Source organism: Artibeus jamaicensis, unplaced genomic scaffold, assembly GCF_021234435.1.
Source record: "Artibeus jamaicensis isolate MK-2021 breed Jamaican fruit bat unplaced genomic scaffold, CSHL_Jam_final contig_399, whole genome shotgun sequence".
Classification (NCBI taxonomy): Eukaryota; Metazoa; Chordata; class Mammalia; order Chiroptera; family Phyllostomidae; genus Artibeus; species Artibeus jamaicensis.
This window is the reverse complement of record NW_026521816.1, coordinates 152,184-173,955: the sequence shown is the minus strand read 5'-3', so window position 1 is coordinate 173,955 and position 21,772 is coordinate 152,184. Positions and strand designations below refer to the sequence as shown.

The following is a 21,772-nucleotide window of genomic DNA, read 5'->3' as shown; positions in this document are numbered from 1 at the left end:
AAAATAGGCCGATGACCTTAAAAGACACCTTACCAAAGAAGGTAAACCGGTGGTGAATAAATATATGAAAAGATGTTCCTTCAAGATGATATACCACTGGGAAATGCAAATTAAAATAAAAATGCAATGCCATTACACATCTACTAGAAGTGCCAAACTTTAGAACACAGACAACACTAAATACCATTAAAGATCTTGAATAATAGTGACTCTTTTTCATTGTTGGTGAGAATGCAAAATGGTGCAGTCACTTTGGAAGATAGGTTGACACTTTCTCAAAAAAACTAAATATACTCTCACCACACAATCAAACAATCACAGTTTTTGATATTTTCCCCAAAGGAATCAAAAACATATGTCCACACAAAAACCTGCACACAAATGTTTATGTTGCTTTATTCATACCTGGCCAAACTTGGAAGCAACCAAAATGTTCTTTAGTAAACTTGTACATCCAAACAATGAAATATTATTCAGCAAGAAAAAAATGAGCTATCAAACCATGAAAAGACATGGAGGAGACTTTAATGCTATTACTAATTGAGAGAAGATTAATTAGAAAAGGTTACTTACTATTTGATTCTAACTATATGACATTCTGGAAAAGGGAAAACTGTGAAGACAGTAAAAGGAGCAGTGATTGTTACAGGTCAGTGGTGAGTGAGCGATGAACTGATGAAGCACAGAGGATTTTTAGGGCAGTAAAACTAGTCTATACGATACCATAATGGTGGATACATGTTATTATACATTTGTGAAAATCTGTTGGAAGTACACCAGAAATGAACACTAATGAGAACTGTGGGCTCTAGGTGCTGATATTTCAGTGTAGGTTCACTCCTCTCCTCTCTGGTGGGGGATGCTAATGATAGATGTTAATGAGGCTATGCATGTGTGGGTGAATTGAGTATATCGAGAATAAATTTGGCTCAAGTTTGTTGTGAACCTAAAATTGCTCTTGAAAAATAAGTCTACTAAAAAGAAAGATTTTTAAAACCTTTCCAAGATTTACTGACTCAGATACCTTGCTATGAAGCCCTCAATTCTGCAATTTATAAAGCACTTTATATTGATGATCACTCTGGTTTTGAAATGACAGGCCAAAATTGCAATTGAAGCAAAATGTAATCAATTAAAGTTATGAAACGTTCAAGTAAAAATTGTATGAGGAAACTGAGATATTATGAAAGATGAGGGCTTAAAGAAAATAGATCCCCCAAATCTCATTATTCATTTACATTCATATCCAAGTCGTGTTCAATATGTACATGCCAAATGACGTCCTTCTCAAATAACCAGTGTTATTTAAAAACCAGACAAGATGATGCTGATGCTATTGCTCCATGGACCACACTTTAGTAGCAAGGTTATAAACTGTCAGCTCATTGAGGACAGGGTTCTTTTTGTTTCAGTCACTTGGGTATATATCTAGTACATATCACAATTTCTGGAACACAGTGGATGCTCATCATGTGTTTGTTGAATGAATAAAATGTCCCCTGTCTCTAGTCTGATGAAGGCCTTTTGTCTGTGCTTTTTCTAACTTCTGTGATATGATACATTTTTCCTGGCATTTATAATAGCCTACTGAAGTAGAGCTTTTGTTTTTTATTCCTTCTTTCCCTAAAGATAAATTGCTTAAGAGCAGGGTCTATATAATTTTCTACTGATCTGTATACTCTAACTCTAACCATGATCACACATACTCAGGAGACTGGAGGAAGAGGTGCCGTACTAAAGGCAAAAGAGGAATGGGTGTCTGGGAGGATAGTCTGGAACAGAAATTCACATGCAGTATCATCATCCTTAGATCAGACAGAGGAGCTCAAAGGACTTGGCAAATGAGGAAATGTCTGTACAGAAGTAGACTCAGTACATTATCAGTTGTTATTTTCAATTGGTGCTTTTTGTCATGAAAACAGCTAATCTGCCATGTCAGAATAATTTAGTCCACCTTCAAGGTCAATACACATTCCCAGAACTGGCACTGAATATAGTCTGGCAAGTCTGGCTTCTTAAAGTGAATTAGGTGGGCTCCAAAGAGAGACTGGTATCCTGGCTGTATTCCTGATTCTTATACCTAAAGCCTTGGTGATATTTCTCTGAAGACAGCCACCTCTTTTGTTCCTCTTTGGATTTGAGTCTAGTTTCTTGACCTGAGTCTTTTGCACTATTTCATACACTGCCATTGCCCATACCTGTCCTGCTAAAGCCATTAGCTGTTTATCATCATCACCTTAACTATATTCTGGTAGGTATGATGTAAATTAAACCTGTGGCCAAAGTCAAGGGTCAATACTTAAGATTGCTTTAATTCATAACCCTTCCCTGTAAAAAAGGTTTTATGTTGACAGGCTATCTCAACCTTTTCCAGAAACACAGAAAGAGATAGCTGTCCATGCAGGACTTTCTCCCCAGCTGTTCTCTCCAAACTACTATAGGCTTCCTCATCTCACACTTGGTGGGTGGATACAGCTATTGTTCTTACAAGAACAAAGAAAAAGAGTAGTGATATAAATTTGAAGGTTCATTTTCATATCCAGTGTAAAAAATGGGGCATGGTCTGAAATTTTGCCAGGAAAGATGTAGACAAGAGTTATAAAAAAAAACAAAACACTGCTTCTTGTTCTACCAGTTCAGTTTAACACTGTAATGTTTAATACATTTGTAGCTATATGTACTGTAGATATGTAACTATATCCATGAATATATAAATAATCTGGGTATTACATAAATTTCTGTATCTAGGTGTAGATAGATATTTTAAACTTACATAGAAAATTCTTTGTAAGACTAGAATGAGGTATTTCTGTGAGTGATCAACTTAGTTGCTCTACAAGGAAAACTGTCTTCCCTGGCTTATGTGCTAACTTCACTTGTTTTGGACAACTCCTAGAGTCCTTCATTTGATCCCATTTAAGAATAGAAGGGGACTTTTGAAATGACTTTTGAATGTTCCTGAAATGTCTCCTAGTCAGGGGTGTCCAACCCATGGCCCATGGCCACATGAGGCCCAGGGCAGCTATGAATGGAGCACAACAAAAAATTGTAAATTTGCTTAAAACTTTTTTTGTTAGTGTTTGTGTATTTAATGTGTGGCCCAGGACAACTATCATCTTCCAGTGTGACTCAAAGATGCCAAAAGGTTGGTAACCTCTGTAACTCATCACTAGGGAAGCCAGAACCAGGTTCCTTCCCTCGGCCCATAAGAGGCAGTGGAAGAATACCTCTTCGCTCTCAGTGAAAGGCTCCTCAAGAAACTATTCCAACAAAGTCTGTGAAAAGAACACTGGACCCCTCCTCTCCTTAGGACTTCCATTTGCTCCACCTGAAAACATAATTGTCTGAGACCCTCCCAGTGCCCCCATTCACTGCTTCCTTGGTGAGTCACAGAAGTTAGAATTGAAAATGACCCTAAGGGAATCACGCCCTTTTTCCTGGGGGAAGGAAGTGGGAGTGACAGGACTCGCTGCATCTGACAGAGACCTTGAAGTCACAGCGGCACTGGCCCAGAGCCCAGGCTGGGCCCCAGTTCCTCAGTTCCCGGTTCCTGCACACCCATTCTACTCGCAAGGGCAGCGTCCCCAGCACGCGCCCCAGCACCACTTTCCTCTGACGTCCATTCCGGAGCTCTGACGATCGCCCCCACCCGCCGCCCTTATAAAGGGGACTTTTGTCAATAGTGAGATCGATCACAGCCTCGCTGAGTTCCAGGCTCCCTCCGACCGCGCCCACACCTATGAACTCCACCAGAACCCACGTTCTTGGGGAAACAAGGTAAGGAGCTGCACGGGGTTATTTACCCCAGAGCCTGGCCCTGCCCCCGCCCCTTTGCACCCCCGCCCACACCTTCCCACCAGCACCCTTGCGCACTCGCGCGCGCGCGCGCACACACACACACACACACACACACACACACACACCACTGCACTTTTGCAGACCCCAGCCACCACGGTTCCCAGGGGTGGTGGTCCGAGGAGCAGACAAATTGGCTGACTGTTTCTCCGTGTTGCGACCACCCCAGGTAGGAGCGGAATGGGGGAATCCCTGGTGCGTCAGACTGCACTCCCGGACTCTGTAGGCACCAAACGGGGTATTTTCAGAGCTGACGGGAAGCGGCTCTCTTGCCTCTTCATCGGGACACGCGGGCTATCCACTCCCTGGCACTTAGGGTTCTCGGGTGCTAGGGGCTGGAAAGTGTGGTTACAGGAGAGAAATTACTAGCACTGGAGAGATGGGCAGGGGAGCCCAGGGGATAGCGGGGCCGAGGAGCCCCAGGGAGGGCGAGGCCCAGAAAGAACTTCTCCATTCGGTTCTCACAAAGGCAGAGCCCATCAAGCCCACCGAGGCTTCTTTTGCTCACCCCGGAATCCAAGGGAGGCTAGCTCTTTCTCCTAAGGTCTCAATAACCACCTGCGTGCACAAATATTAGTTTTCCCCAGAAACCTGCTTATGGAACTGGGTACATGAAATAGCCAAGATCTCAAGAAGGGTGGGGGGATAAAGAAAAAGTGAAGGCGTTAAAACTTGACATCTATCTTCTAAGAGTCTTGATTTTAATACTTTGACCCTCTGTTATGTTTTTAAGGACTTGTGTATCTTTAAATCGTTTTCTTGTGTATACCATTGAGGGGGTAGGGGAGAACCGAGAGGAACAAAGGACAGTGGATAGGGAAGAAGGTTGATAAAGATGTTAAACATAACATCTCTAGTTGATACAGAAACTCGAATCACAGGCACTTGTTGAAAATTGCAGTTGATGTGTTTTTGGAATGGATTTTTCTAAAGTTTTTGTTTTGTCTGCTTGTTTTGTGTGTCTATGTTGTACATATTTTCACTACAGCTTACTTTTGAAACATTTCCTGAAACTATTTGAAAGAACAGATAAAAAATGAATGAATAAATGAATCTGTTAGAATTCTCAGAGTAGCCTTTTATGATATACTTACCTTACTGAATAATTCTAGATTTAGTGTTAGTTCCAAAAAAACAAATACAGACATATTCTTTATAACCAGTTTCTTGATTGAATTGCTGAATTAAGATACAAGAAAAAGTTAATTTTATATTGAAAGAATTTATCAAACACAAAATTATTATGATTGTATTTGTTCCAAAGCATTTAAATTTTTTGAATGCTCAAAACAATGCTATATCGTTAGATAGAATAATATAATAGACACTTGTTGGTAACTACCAGTTTAATATGTGATTTTGATGTACTTTTTCAAGTTGCAAATGATTTCTCATGAGCTAGCTGGTGTATTCCTCACCACCTATGTGTGCTTGGCTGGTTTATATTGCATTACTGTATTTTCTTCAGAAATCTTAATGAAGTAGCCAGCTGTGGAAGATTCCAGACCCCCAGATAAAAATGGCTTTCCATGTGGAAGGACTGATAGCTATCATCGTGTTCTACCTTCTCATATTGCTGGTGGGAATATGGGCTGCCTGGAGAACCAAGAACAGTGGCAGCACAGGAGAGCGCAGTGAGGCCATAATAGTTGGTGGTCGAGACATTGGTCTGCTGGTGGGTGGATTTACTATGACAGGTAGGTTCAGAGCTCAGCTCCATGCTGCCCTCCCTCTTTGACTTCTCTGAATGACAGAGCAAATGTTACTCTTTGTCCTTTGAGGATTCTTTGTGTTCATTACATATATATTATATATAATATATAATTATATATATTTTACATTTATTTAAAACAAAAACTAAATAGTTCAACTCCATAGTATCTGAACAAAGCAATTTTACAATTAATTGAATAGAATATTAATGAAACAAACCTGGGCTATCTGGGCTGTTTAGTGGGTGGAACTAGTAAAAACAAAGAGGTGGAGGAAAATGCAAAAGGGTCTTAGTCTTACAAGTGTTGTATCAATGTGATAAAGTCAGCATCTCATCTCATTTATTAATATAGGAATGAAATTATGACTTTTTACTAAATGATGAGCATCAGTGAACACAGATTAGTGATGGTTTTAAACAATAGATCAATATGGGGGCAACACAATTCCAAATTGATTGATGCCCTGATTGGAAACATAATCTCCTATTTCATGAACTAATTTCCTTGTAGGAACACAATCACATGTTAGTAATTCACAGCATTGAAAGGTAAAATTTCCAGGAACTTCAATATAAAAGGAAAAAAAATGTATGGCATGCCTTATCAAGTAATCCCCAGCCACCATCTGCAGCTCTCTCCCATTTGAGCTTTCTCTGTGTCAAAAGGGGCTGATATTTCTATCTTCATTTTTCCAGAGGTGGTTCTGTTTAAGAGAGGAATTATTTTTCATTTATATCTTTTAGTCATTGAAAATATTTCTGAAAAAGAATTTAAATTATGTTTGTAATATTATTTAATACATATTTACTAACAAAATATATTTCACTTTAGGGTCTTAATAGGTTTTTAAACATCAGCAACATAACCCATACTGAAAGGAACTCTGAGTGTTCATTGGAAAATATCCTGTTATAAGTCATATCCAAATGATGCTCAGTATTAGTCCTGAAGTGTTATTTGAAAATGATTTGCTCTCTGTGTGAAATACCTTACCAAACCGATGTGTGAAGACTACATCCCTGTTTGGCCACCTGAAATCTAAAGTGTTCTAGAATAATTTGTGGACTATATATTTCTCTTTTAGATATTCACATTTTTTGTTAACTCTTAGACAAGTGTATATGGTTTCATTTGAATATCTTTATATTTGAATGCTGTGAGCACAGAGTTCATAGTTAACAAAGACCAGAGTCAGGGCCAAACCCTGGACTTCTGAGAGCCACACCCAGGAACTCTCCACCCCGTTAGCACACTCAGTCCTCTAGCTGGTTTGTCTTCATCTCTTTCTAAGTGTACAGGGTTGTGAAGAGGTCTTTTTTTAATCCTCTTTACCCCTTTTTACCCTATATTTTACCCTCTTTACCCTTTTTTCCAGTCACACAAATGGAATGATTGTATTTTGCAAAATCTTTTCTATGATGCCTAATATGCAAAATCAGATAAATACAAAAACACAAAGAATAAAATTCATTCATTGAAATTTTAGCATGGCTTTTCAGATGTTTTTTTTTCTCTTAGTATCTGCCTACTGATGGACAGTGAGCACAACTCTGTGTCTTTGTTTTCATTTTTCATTATAGTATTTCTTTTTTTCCTAAAGATTCAAATCTGATACTGGTATTTGAAGCAGATTAAAACATTGTAATTATATTTCCTTTAAGTTTCTTCTATTAGAAAGAAAATGAGAAAACAAAGCCCATTGATTTCACTCAAAAACACTGAAGATAATAAATAAGCTGTCATATATCAAAGTAATTTGTCCATTGTAAATTAGTATAATGCTTTATTACTCTAACATTCTATTTTGTCCATCAATATATTTTAGATTTGTTATTTTATCACTTAGAGTGATGTTTTCAATATAATAGGCTGCTTTTAATAATCTATTCCATTTATTTCTCTTCTTTTTAAAATTTTTATTGAATTTATTGGATTGACATTAGTAATAAAATTATATAGCTTTCAAGTGTACAATTCTATAATGCATCATCTGTATATTGTATCATGTGTTCATGACACAAAGTTATGTGTCATGGTGATTTGTCAAGGTCTCCTTTCATCACCATTTATTCCCCCATTTACCTTCTTCTACCTTTCCCCACCCCCATATTCTTATCTGTGTCTATGAGGATTTTTTCATTTTTTTCCTTAGTCCCTTCACTTTTTTCACCCAAACCCCAGACCCTTCCCAACATCTGTCAGTCTGTTCTCTGTATCTATGAACCTGTTTCTATTTTACTTTGGAGTTTATTTTGCTCATTAGATTCCACATATAAGTGAAATCGTATGGTATTTGGCTTTCTCTTACAGGTTTGTTACACTTACAGGCTGTTAAACTGTATAGAAAAAATTGAATTATGATGTTTTATATAATGAGTCATGGTCTAGCTCAGTTTAAAAATTTTTTAATCTCTCAGAACTGAAAATAATCTTGATCAATATTATATTTCATTTAAAATCTGAACCATATTATCTAACCCTTGTCAGATCATTGATTTTATATTTTTGGTAAAGAATAAAATATAGTTTAATAGACATTTTTTCTCATTTAGCAATCTGACATTAAATATACAAACATGCAGCGCAAATTCTGTTCTATAAGGTACTAACTTGATAATGGAGGGACTGTAACCATAACAGGTACCTAAATCTCCACCTCTATATTATAATATTTGTGATCATTCAGGCATCAATTTTCTTTTTGGACTAGGGAGAAGAGACCTACATGATAAAAAAGGATTACTAATAAGCTTTGTGCTTGTAAGACCATCAGACCATTTACTTTTATGCAGTGAAACATTGCAGTTTCAGTTGCTAGCAGAAACATGGAAGATGAAGTCTCAGGTCTGGCACCTGAGAGGATTTGTTTCTTCAGGTCTTAGTTACACACCCAGTGAGGCTGCTGTAAGGGAACCCTCTTTAAAATTTCAGCAGGGGCTTAGTCAGTCAAAACAAGACAAATACCATGTGATCTCACTGATATGTGGAAGGTAATGAACAAAATAAACTGATGGATACAATAAAACCAGAGACATGGATACATGGAACAAACTGTCAGATCTCAGAGGGGAGGGGGTAGGGGAGATGGGAAAAGATTAGCCAGAGAACATGTATGCTTATATACATAGCCCATGGACACAGAGTACAATGTGGTGAAGGCCAGGATGGGAGCTGGAGCTGGAGCTGGGTGGATGGAGCAAAGGGAGGGAATGGAGGACATTTGTAATAGTGTCAACAATTAAAAATAAAAATAAAAATTAAAATTTCAGCAGGGCTTAGAATGAAAAAGACAAATGATAGCATTTATTTGTTAACACTCACACGGAAGCTCTTATGAAGATAACAATGGCTCCTAATTATGTACTTGCCCACTTTAGGATTTTGTACAGAAACTTTGCATCTAAATATACTTAAAATTCCTTTGCAGGGAGGTCTTTTGATGTTAACCCTTTAAAAGTAGTACTAACTTCAAAATATTTTTCTCTTCTTTGCTTTTTATTTTTTTAAACAGATTTTTGGCATGAACACAACAGAAAAGCTTGTTTTCTATAGTTTTATGTATTTATATATTTTGAAATTTTACTTACATTCTTCAAGATTGTAGAAAAGTTTTCAGAGTCAAATTGGATGACATAGCTTAGAATTTAGTTTCATTCATATATGATAAGCTTCTTACCAATTGACATGTCTTATGATTTTACACAAATTCTACATAGGAATTATTTTAAATATTTTGACTATTAAAATATATAAACTGCAGAAATGTAAGTGTTCCATTAACTTTAGTTCTTCAGCAAGAATCAAATATTATATTGTAATATCAAGGAAAATGGTAAAGTTTGCATATCATCTTCAAACCTATTTAACCAAAATGTGGGTTTTGGGGGATTCCTTTACCTGCCCTTCAGCTATTATACTACAGAAATTTTATTAAATAACATCTAAAACATTTATTATTCTCTATGAAATGTTAAATAGCTTACTAGAAGAGCCAGGTTAGAACAAAGAATTATAAGTGGATATGCATTCAACGTGTTATGTTTTTCTGAATGCTAGTCTAGGTCCTAAGTGTATGCTGGGTACTTGGGAAGAGAGTGAGAAAAAAGTAATTTAAACTCACTTTAGTTAACCTCGGAATAAGTGTCATCTCTCCCCTTCCTTCACTCTCTTAATTTAAAGTAGTAAACAACTTAGGTATGATTTAAAGTTACTCTATTAATAAAAAGTACACACCCCCACAACTACACTTGTGCATGCATGTTCTCACATGCACACACACACTTTAAAAACAATAGTTATGATCAATGTGATTAATCAGTACAATTAAAACAGAAGAACCTCAAAATAAAGACATTTGACCTATATTATGGAGGCTGGGGGCAAAGATGTAGTTTTACTGAAAATATAAAGTCACATACTATATTGCATATGATCTCAGACTTTATGATGTAATAATGCCATTTAAAAGTGTTGATAAGTGTTGATGACTAAATAGATTTAGAAGACATCTGGGGCAATCTTGTCCAAAAGAAATATAATGACAGCCACAAATGTAATATTACATTTTCTACAAGCTACTTTAGAAAACACAAAGAATAGTTGAATTGATGAAAATCAGAGAATGTATTTAATTCAATATGTTGCAAATGTTTTCATTTCACCATGTAATCAATACAAAAAATTATTGAGTCATCTTACACTTAGTTTTCCAAACTAAGTCGTTTTTAAAAAGTTTTTTAACATACTACATCCTTGAAACCCAGTGTGTAATTTACACTTGTAGAACAGCTCATCTGGACCATCCACATTTCAGTTACTCAGATAGGCACATGAGGCTAATAGTCACTGTGTTAGAATGAGCAGGTCTAAGGTATTACCAGTATGAGAGTGTCTTTCCCTCAGTTTTCATTCTATTTCAGCGACCTGGGTCGGAGGAGGTTACATCAACGGAACAGCTGAAGCAGTGTATGTACCAGATTATGGTCTAGCTTGGGCTCAGGCACCAATTGGATATTCTCTTAGTCTGATTTTAGGTAAGCAAAAGTTCAAATCTTAGTGACTGACTCAGTAAATCACAAAGAATGGGAATACATATAAAAAGTGAAATAAAAAGTCAAACAATGTAAATAACTATTGTAGAAAAATGTTACCAAAAATCTTAAGTAGCTGCTACCAGAACTTGGTAACATGTGCTTAGAATATTTGATCTCTTGAAAACAGAATATATTAAAACTTCCTTGATGTTATGGCTGTCAGAACAGTAATTTTTTAACATTATGATTTTTTATTTAAAAAAAGGTGTGGATATATCCATAAAAATTAATCACCTTAAAGTGTACCTGAATTTGTTTTTGTAAATCAAACTAATAAAAAGTCAAGAATTATGTATAATAGAGTGTTACTAACTTATTTTTGTACTTAAAAATACTTTTATTAAATCCTGTGCTTACCCAAACTATCTAAATACTTGCTATGCTGGGTGATGCATGAAGGCATTTTGGTGAATGCTGTGCTGGTCCATGTTTTTCAATATACATGCCCCAGATACACCGTTCAATTGTTCTTTGGATGCATACAATGACAAATGTATTAAGAAATATGCCTTTGATTGCTAAACACTTCTTGGTTCTGTATTCACATGATACTATTTCAGACTGGTTCTTCAATATATAAAGTAAGTGTTCTTAAAATTTTATTTCCCTTGAGAAATTACAGCATAATGAAGAATATTACATTATGAATTTGTTATTTTCTTATAAACCCTTGTTTTATTCCTTTTAGGTGGTCTGTTTTTTGCAAAACCTATGCGTTCCAAGGGGTATGTGACCATGTTAGATCCATTTCAGCAGATCTATGGAAAACGCATGGGTGGCCTCCTCTTTATTCCTGCACTAATGGGAGAAATGTTCTGGGCAGCAGCCATCTTCTCAGCCTTAGGTAAGAACTAATAAAACATTGCTCTTCCTGAATCTCTGGCTAACTGAATATCAGATACAAAACTTCATTTCCATTGGTCACAGGTCAAATCTCCCCAGCGTCTTTCTCCAAGATTAATGCACCTCCCTGCTTACAGTTCTGCATAACTACTACAGTATCCATGTGGTAATCACACTTGTCCTTCTAAAATGCAAACCTTATTATGTCCCTTTCCTTTTTAAAACCAAACTTTTTAATCAGGCTCATAGGCTTCTCATGACTTAGCCTCTGATCCTCTCTTTATCATTCCTCTCTCCTCCTTCCTTCTTTCATAACTGTAGTCCTTCTCTTTTGCCTCTGACACTTTCCAAGCCCTCTGCCTTGGACTCAGTTCTCTCTTCTTTCTCACATCTGCCTAGCTAACCAAGAACTGTCCTCTTTTTATAGATGTCACTTTCTCGAGAGAAGTCATCCTGAACTTTCTAATGCCTTTCCTATGGGCACAAAGAATTTTGTTTTCAAAGGACTTATCACTTTGTGTGATTATGTTTCTATTTCATGCCAAATTTTCAGTCTCACAAAAAATATTATAAATTTTTTGAAGGCAGGATTTGTGTCTTGTTACCAGTTGTAATCCTATCACAAATGAATTAGTAAACCATCTATGGTTGTTTTCTTTGAAGGAGAAAATGAAAAAGAATGTTAAATCCTTTCTTGATGTGTTCACATTGCATGGCAAAGTACTGGGTCATAGACATGTTTAAGATCTAGAAAATGAACTTAGACTCTTTAGGGTCTACCTCATTTCCAAGGTCAATTAATGCTAGGGATAACCTGTTATTGGCCTTTGGGTTCTTGGCCCACTTACAAGATTTAGGGAACAAGAGATTTCAGCAGGATCATGGGAAATCTTCAGAGTCAGTGCCCTTCCTTTTGATCAAGGGGAAATCTAAGTCATCCTACTGAGTGTTGAGTTCCTCCTGGAAGCTGGATAGAGTTGGAAGTTCCATGACTTTCCTCAGTAAGCTTTATCAATGTTTGACATCCACACATTCACTTTGTTTCTCTCTATATCTTCTTACAATTGGACATAAAGGGATTAAATCTACAACTGGACATCCAGTGGTCAAAACAAAAGTAAGATATGATGAATTTCTTTCTATGTTACATGTTGTAAACTACAAATATGTCTTCTGCTTTCAGTATTATCATGAGACTCGGTCTCTACAATATCATATATTAGTTTATATTACCTTTAACTCCTTTCTCCCTCAAAGTCCTGTATAAGTTTATCTTATTTTCTTGGTCTCCAATTACAAAATAGAGGAATGACTTGATGTAATAAAGAAGATAATTTTATAGTTATAAAATACTATAATAACTCAGTGAAAAATGCTGCACTTGCATGGTGCTAGATAACAATACTTCACAAATACCACTGCACTTATGTTCTAATGAAAATATGTGTGAAAATATACCTCCTTTGTTACCTGACTCTCATTAGCTAAGAAGCAATTGTAGTTTATTTATCATTGTTTTCAACACTGGAAAATTTTGGTTTTAAGATAAGCTGCTTGCTAAGATATCCAAAAGGAGTGGGCTGAATATCTTACAGAATACAAAATATTTATTCTCACTGAATAAGGATCAATTTAAATAACAGAGCCTTTTAGAGAAAATGGAATTAATGAACTAATATTTTATTTTTTAATATTTTACTTATTTATTTTTAGAGGGGAAGGGAAGGAGAAAGAGTGGGGGAGAAACATCAATGTGTGGTTGCCTTTCATCTGTCCCCTACTGGGGACCTGGTCTGCAACTCAGGCATGTGCCCTGACTGGGAATCAAACTGGTGACCCTTTGTTTCACAGGCCCATGCTCAATCCTCTGAGCTATACCAGCCAGGGCAATGAGCTAATATATTAAAGTATTTTGGAAATATAAAACATAATAACTAAACACCAAACTTTGCTGTAGTTAATTATTTTGTATGTGTGTGTCTACTTCTGTGTGTGTCTGCTTCAGTGTGTATTATGTCAGTCTATGTAATGTATATTAATGTTTATCTCTCTCTACATATACATACACATCAATAATATATATGAAAACATTACTGCTATTGCTTGAAATGCATATCTGATAAAGATAATGTGTGTCTACCTTTAACACCTGTGTTTTTTCAAAAATAATAGTTGGATATAATTCAAAGTTAATGTTTATTAGAAACAACTTGGGATACTTAAGAATAAAGAGATGTAAGATCAAGTACCACCTTACCCTGAGTGTAAATAGTTCATCACTGAAACTTAAGAGAATCTTAAACTATCTTCTTGGTATAAATGGGCATCTTAAAACTTTTTAAAGAAATGTATAGTGTTTACATTTCTGACAACTCAAATTCAGTGAATTTTTATAACTTTATTTATAATATATTTATATTATATTTGAGCAAACTAATATTTAACAACAAATCTAGAAGCATAACTTTGATTTTACTCACTACAAATGATGGAATTGTTTGGAAAATATTTTAGAGAAATATTCATCCCAAACTTGATAATGATAGAAAAATAGGTGACTTCTTTATAGCCACTGAATTAAAACCAAATGGCAGCACCTACTAGAATTCCAAATCTTTAGTACTCTAGTCCAGGGATCTTATTACTATTAATGTATAGACAGTATTGAGAAGGGGTAGGGTAATAATTACACTGTTTATAAGTCATGAACTATATAACTTTAAAATGTTTTCATTAAAGAACTAGACAAAAAGAAAAATGGCCAACTAAAGTTTCAACATGAGGTAAATAAGTTTAGAAAAACTAATTTGTTCGATATCTCTACAACAACTCAGTTATCCATAGTCACTTATAATAAACTCATCATCATCCTTGAGTTCCTTACCAGACATTTCCTTTTATTAATTTGCTTTTCGCTCAAGAAAGAAAATGTGATATTGTTACCAAAGCCAAAGCATTAAGAAAAATTTGTTTGAAAAGTATTTTGTATTTTAATGGAATTTCATCTCTGGTGGGTTTCGTACACTATTAGCCTGCAGTTGAAGAGGGATAATAGAACTAAATTTGCAAGTAAAAAGTCACAGTGTGACTTTTCGTGTTAACATTGCTGTCATTGCTGCGTTTAATAATATGAAATATAAATATGACAGCTTTCAAGAACAATGGGGAAAAGGTTTGTAAAGCAATAAGTAAATGCAGATCTGGCAGAACCACAGTGGTCCAACTGTCTATGCCATCATATCCTCATTGGAAATACAGACACAAACACAAAACAGTCATAAAATAAGAAAAACATAAATTTGATTTTGAAAGGGGGTTTAAAATTTTGATGGTGAAAACTACTTAAAACTATGATGTTGAAATTTAGGGTTCTTCAACATTGATGTACTATGAGCAAAATAGGAGTGCTCCATCAATAAAATTAAAGTATAATAAAATAAAATTAAAATAATAAAACTTTAACAGAGTTGAGAGAGAAAAATATTATAGATGCAATTTACCAACTTTATTTTGTTTTCTCCTACAAATTTTTCTCAAACCTTGGTATCTTATACCATTTTCCATCTAATAAGAGGTAGCAGGAGTCAGAATTTATGCAAAATAGAGGATGAATATTAATTGTAAAATGTAAAAATGGGTTATTATGCTTATGATAAAGGGTTGTTTTCTCATAGATGTGAGTAAATATATTGCATATATTTAACTTGGAGTTTACAATAGTTGGTAGAATTAATATAAGTTCTTTTATAATTAAATTTCATGTATTTCATGGAATTCTAAAATCATATCATAAATTGCAGGTATCCTTACATAAATAAGTTAGCAAAGCACTAATTTTTAAATTAGAAGAATTTTTAAATATATGCATGTATATGCATAGTCAATTTACTGAAATTTAAAATTTTCAATATGAAAACTAACTTTAGCTGTCACATTTCACATGACACTGGGACAAATATATGCTGTCACTAAACTTTCAATATGTCTTTGCCTAAAACATGGAGTCCATTTGAGTACCTTGACCATAGCAATTTCTTATTTGCATTCTTCTAGGAGCCACCATCAGTGTGATCATTGACATCAATGTGCATGCTTCTGTCATCGTCTCTGCGCTCATCGCCACTCTGTACACCCTGGTGGGTGGTCTCTATTCTGTGGCTTACACGGATGTTGTTCAGCTCTTTTGTATTTTCATAGGCCTGGTAAGTGAGGCCATTCACAGACTTTCTCTCCCTCTCCCTTTTTCTCTCCCTCCTTCCTTCTCTCCCTCTCTTCCTTTCTTTCTTTCTCCCTCTCTACGTTTCTCCCTTTTTTCTATTTGTCCTTCTTTCCTTCCTCCTTCTCTCCCTCCTTCCCACCTACCTCCTTATTCCCTCCTCTCTCTGTTCCTTCCTTCTTTTACTTTCTTCTTATGTAAAAGATAATGGGGCATTTTATACTAACTCAGCAAAAACTAATAGAAGTGTTATTTTTCATTCCAAGTAATATATAGTAAGTTGTATATCATGAAATATTATATTTCTTAATAAATTGATTAAATGAAAAATTCTAGTTTTGTTAGATTTTGCCAGAAAAGTGTTTCCTCAGTTTAATTCCCAGAAAAGTCTAAGTCTTTCTTTCTTTGAAGTCTACGTCTGATGGAAACTTAATGTGTAATCTTCCTTGAGGTTTGAAGACAAGACCCTTTCCTCTATGTTAAAATTTAAACCTTGATGCTAACCTGTGTTATGCCCTTATTCTCTTTTTATATTAGTGTCAATTAATCTCTATGATTGCTCAAAAGTCATAGAAATTATCCCCTTGAAAATACTGTCTATTTCAATATTAATTCAATATTAATTTACTATTTGGGATCTAAAAAACAGGAAAAAGGTTAATTATGTGAGGCACTAAAAAGAGTATTATGTACTGCATATACACCCCAGGTTAAATTAGGTAATATATTTGTGCTTTATTAAATAAAATGTACTGTACGATTATGAGACAAGAAATTATTAGTATTAAACTAAAAGCACTTTTGGGTGTTGTGAACACATTTTAGTCAATGTTTAGTTTTTGCAAATTAATACCTTAAAATGTGACAATTGTAATTATGCATATAATAATATCTAACATCTAACACAACACCTAAGAGAGTATAAAGAAAATAGAATGCACACTCTGTGCTGGGAGCTGTGAGGGGTTCATACATGTACATGATCTCTGTGCAAGGGCCATGGACAGAGCGAGCTAAAACCACACATCACGGATCAAGTGATCAAAGCAGCGTTGCTTCTCCTTGTTTGTTTGTTTGCTTGTTTTTATATCATGAAAAACTTTGGGCACTTTTAGTGTTTACACTAGATACTTAAAAAGGAAAAATGAAGAATTAATTTCATACTCATTTGTGTTTGTTCTTTACTTTCTAGCATGTCTAATATACGGAGGAAAATTCAAAAGAACTAATTACAGTCAGAATTAAGTTTAGTCATTTTTTGCATTTGATTGAATTTTACTCACTTATATTTTAGTCAAATCCAAAAATATTTAACTTTCTCAAGGAGGTTTACTTTTTTATTTTTAAATATGCAAAAGAAAGTGGACAGTGCTGAATGAAATTCTGAATTCTCTTAGCATCATCATAAACTTCCAGAAATAAAGACCTGTTCAAAATATTAGAGGTAAGATTAGTTAGACAATGACAGCTCTCATAAGGAATGCATTTGGCATTCTAAGAAACACACTTCCAGGGGTTGAATCTATTTATTTATGATGTATTGCTTTGTATGAGACCAGCACTTAAAACACACAAGTGCATAGATTAAATGTGCTATTATGAACATGACAGGGCAAATTATGTAAGAATATGTATTAGAGAAGTTTTCTGCTGCAAAATGTAGCTAAACTGAGAAGGAATAAAGTTCTGTTTGTCACTATTTGTGGCCCTATTAAATTAGAATAAAAGCCCAAATACAATTTGTTCTTTAAGCTTCAAATCTTACATATACATATGAGGGAAACCTCCCCCCTTAAAAAAATAAGAATTGTTTTGTGGAGGGCAACTTTGCAGTACATGCTTCCTCTGCTGGTGAGTGTGTTAGGAACCCATCAGCATCAGTGTACCAGCTGGTGTTGTTGTGAGAGTCTGTATTCAGCTTTAGTGAATTTTCTTTTGAAGACTTTAAGTACACTTGCCTATTTCATGTTGGGTGATTTATGACAGCACCTGCCTATACCACACTGAGTGTTCAGCTGTTTTTGTGCAGAAGCAGCATGACACTCCTGTCCCGCCCCCCTATTCACCTGATCTTGCCCCAAATGACTGTTTTTGGTTTCCCTGAATGAAAAACAGTCATCAAAGGAAAACATTGTGCCTATGTGGAAGAGGTGAAATAAAAAAACACAGATGCACTACAAGGCAAGTTAATCAAAATTAACGAGTTCAAAAACTGTTCTGAGTAGTGAAAAAAGCATCTTGAAAGTTGTATTGCATCATATGGAGTGCTTTGAATGTGACTGAAGTTTAAACATGTAAGAATAAAGACACAGTTTTTATTAATAAATTCTGGGTTTTTTGGTTCCCCCTCATCTATAATTAATCAACTTATGGAATAAACCATCTTCTGTCTTTAAAGTCTATAATTCTGTAGATTTTTATAATCATCCTACAACTGTAAACTTGAGGTTCACATGTTAGTTTTTTCTTTCTTCTTACTTGTTTCTTACTGATCTAACTAGAGACTATTGAATCTGTATTCATGGGTTTTTGCTTTTTGTACCAGTGTCTTTTCATTTCTAATATAATTACTCAGCCCCGGGACTTTATCTGGATTATATCAGTACCACCTGACTACTCTTCCTGACTCCTCCCTTTTTTGTAACTGACTGTTCACCTCTGTGATATTAAAATAAAAAGAAATTTCTACTTCTAAATATTTTTTAAAACCTAGAGGAAAGTCCTCTAGCTTTGAATTGCCAACAAAAGAAGATACAAATCTTTTAGCTTACAATTCAAGGCTCTCTCCGCATATCTATCTTTATGTCTCCTACTTCACAGAACCACTTCCCTCCAAGAAAACCTTCTAACCCAACAGATGTGCACATGCAGGTATGCATGCATACACAAACACACACCATATGTTCTACTCTTGGCCTTGTTCCATAGACTATCTGTCCCTTCTTTTTTCTTCTACCAATTGGGTACTGGACTCACCCTTGAAGCTTTGTTTCATTCAACCATTTCTCAATCAAATCTTTCCTTTTCACTTTAATGAGTGGATAACTTTTTATAATTTAAAGAAAACACAAAAAGTTTATATAAGTATGTATGTTCTCAAATTTAATGTTTTCTTCCCAAAGGTCTAGTGACTTCTCCTATAGTTGATATTGGTATAATTAAACAGAAGTAAAAAATATGTTACTTTAACCTTTTTTTAATCCTCACTTGAGGACATTATTTTCATTGCCTTTTAGATAGAAAAGGAGTCAGGGAGAGAGGAAGAGAAACATGGATGTGAGAGAGAGAATTGGTTGCCTCTCATAAGCTTCCAGACCAGGGATTGAACTGGCAACCTAGGCATGTGCTTTGACCAGGAAATCAAACCTGCAACCAACTTAGGCATGTGCCTTGACTGCAACCTTTTGGTGTTCAAGATGATGCTCCAACCAACTGAACCACACTGGCCAAGGCAGTTAGTTACTTTAACTTTTTTTTCTAAGTCACAATTTCATGATGTTCCACATAGAACATGATTTCAGGTTCTTCTCTGTCTGAACAAGAGGAATTACTGAAATATATGGTCTATAAGAATAAAAGAAACAAAAATATAAATGTCATATAAATGACTTGCATATATCGAACAGTTAAAAATCATTGCCTAATACTCTAATGTCACTCTTTGGTTACAGTGGATCAGCGTCCCTTTTGCAATGTCACACCCTGCAGTTACCAACATTGGGTTCACTGCTATGCACACCAAATACCAGGCTCCTTGGCTGGGGACCATTGAATCATTTGAAGTCTACACTTGGCTTGACAGTTTTCTGTTGTTGGTGAGTGGTATCTTACCTGAGAAATACAGTCTAATTTTTCCTAATATCAAATGCATTTTTAAGATTTTAATGTTTATATGTAAATTTCACCTACTGGCTCATGTCCATTTCTGAGCCTACTACTTCTATTGGAATAATGGAGTGATTTACAGTGTCAAAGTGGAGAGAGCAAATGAGATTTTAAAGGGATACCACCCATGGTATTATGTGTGGTGTGTACACATTTCCATTGTGCTGTAAATGAAGGAGCACCTTGTCCTATCTCCAGATACCTTCACCAAGTTGAGAGCCAAGCCATCTAAAAGGGCTTTTTTTTGGTATTTTGAATTAGGTGTTAAAAGCCAAATTCTTCAGAACTAATTAACTCAGTGTCTATATAGAAAGGAAGTTAGTGGTGTCCTAGGCCATAAGTATATGAGATAAATTGGGAAAGGCCTCCTCAAGGAATGAAGCTCTGGACAGCCAGAGGTGACTTGGGAATGAGCAGAATCTTGGGGCAGAGATGCTAGCAGTGGCAGGTGGGCACATGAGAGATAAAGGCAAATTGCAAGTTGAGGGAAGAGTGAAAAACCTGAAGAACCTGACACATTTTGTGATTTTGCTAACTATACAGATTTTTATAAAGTAAAACATTGTCCTGGCCTGGGTAGTTCAGTAGCTTCTTCCTGTAACTGAAAGGCTGCAAGTTTGATTTCTGGTGGAGGCAGGTGCCTAGGTTATGGGTTCAGTCCCCCTAACAGTCACATAGAATATCTGGTCCAGGAACATATGAGAGGCAATCAATCTATTCTTCTCTCTCTCTTTGATGTTTCTCTCTCACTCTTCCTTTGTCTCTCCCTTTGTAAAAACAATAGGATTTTTTTGTCCTCAAGTGAAGCTAAAAATAAATGAATAAATAAATAAATTAATTAAACACTTAATTTTGTTATGGGAAAACTAATATTTCTCTTTTTTAAATTTTATTTAGTTATTTTTCAAGTACAGTTTTTTTTGTCTATTTCTCCCATCCCAGGCCCCTCTGCCCCGTGCTCCCCACCTCCCTCCCATTTCCTCCCCCCCAGTCCTCATCCCTGTGTCTTTCATACTTATTCTTCAAAATCCCTCCCCTTTTTTCCCCTTAAATTCCCTTCCCTCTCCCCTCTGGTCACTGCCCACTGTGTGAGTAAACACTTAATTTTTATATCAGAATGAAGGGAAAATTGTTTATTTTTCCTCTTTAGAGGGTTCACAATAGGTTGTGATTATTGTACTTTGTGTTTGTGGCACTCTGCTAAGTTTTAGCACTGAAGTTAGGTGTTTTTATCACTAAAGAATTTCCTGGTTAAGAACACAGGAAAACTGCAAAAAAAGTATGTCCTCTGGTGTCAAGGGGTTTACTTTCCCAAGGATTGTTAAGAAATGTATCAGCTGAAATTATTTCTTGAACTCTGCAATTTTGAATGTAATGGAAAAAGGGATCAAACATTATGTGTGTGTGTGATTGTACCTGCATGGCAGAGATATTTATGGTTATATGGAGAAGATGATGCACTTAGAATAAGTTAGGTAATTTGTTAATAATCACACAATTATCTGAGCAAGAGACTGAAATAGGAAAGAATCAAAATCCCAAAGTAATTTCTTCTACACCACATGTTTAGTCCTCAGATTTACTAATTTTCAAGATAAAGTATAATATCCAATGATGGCTAAAGTTGTTCCATCTCATGGACTTATGTGACTAAGTCATGTTGATTTTGTAAAATGTAGAATAAGTTGAAATAGATGTTGAATCAGTGAATAAATAACTATAGAAGTAAACCTTGAAATATTTCACCAGTGGTCTCTGATCTTCCAGTTGCCTTTCTGATCTCCAAATTGTCATATAAATGACTTAAGTCATTTGATGCCTTCAAGGTGACTTCAGGGTATCCCTGCTCATGATGCCTTCAAGGTATCATTCAATCTCATCCTGAACCTGCCCACTGTCCCTGTATTAGCACTGAATTAGGCCGACAGCTTTCTTCACCTGGCCTATTGTGATAGCCCATCAGTGGTTTCCCTGAAGTCAGCACACATACCTCTCTCACCTCCAAGCCCATTTTCCATCTTGTCAAACAGAGCTTCTGTTTGTCAGTGGAAGTCAGAGTTTACCCTAGTTGTGACCTAAATGTCCAGAGATATTGGTATGTAAATTATTATATATTAATTCATATACAGGATCTGGCACAAATGATGCCCCTTTTTCTTACAAAA

At 35.5% G+C, this 21,772-nt stretch overlaps 1 protein-coding gene across 2 annotated transcripts in view; it reads left to right on the top strand.

Moving 5' to 3' along the window:
* Positions 1-3,656: 3,656 nt before the first annotated feature.
* The window catches only part of SLC5A7 (solute carrier family 5 member 7), a 29,811-nt gene continuing 11,695 nt past the window's right edge, over positions 3,657-21,772 (top strand). The window contains exons 1-6 of one of the 2 annotated variants that reach the window (XM_037150416.2): positions 3,657-3,777; positions 5,324-5,552; positions 10,490-10,603; positions 11,352-11,507; positions 15,560-15,708; positions 19,394-19,537. In XM_037150416.2, coding sequence (XP_037006311.2) covers positions 5,375-5,552; positions 10,490-10,603; positions 11,352-11,507; positions 15,560-15,708; positions 19,394-19,537 — 741 coding nt within the window. In that variant the 5' untranslated portion in view covers positions 3,657-3,777; positions 5,324-5,374. Of the gene's footprint in view, positions 3,778-3,936; positions 4,025-5,323; positions 5,553-10,489; positions 10,604-11,351; positions 11,508-15,559; positions 15,709-19,393; positions 19,538-21,772 lie in introns of those variants that run through there. The other variant, XM_053665263.1, reaches the window with a different exon arrangement.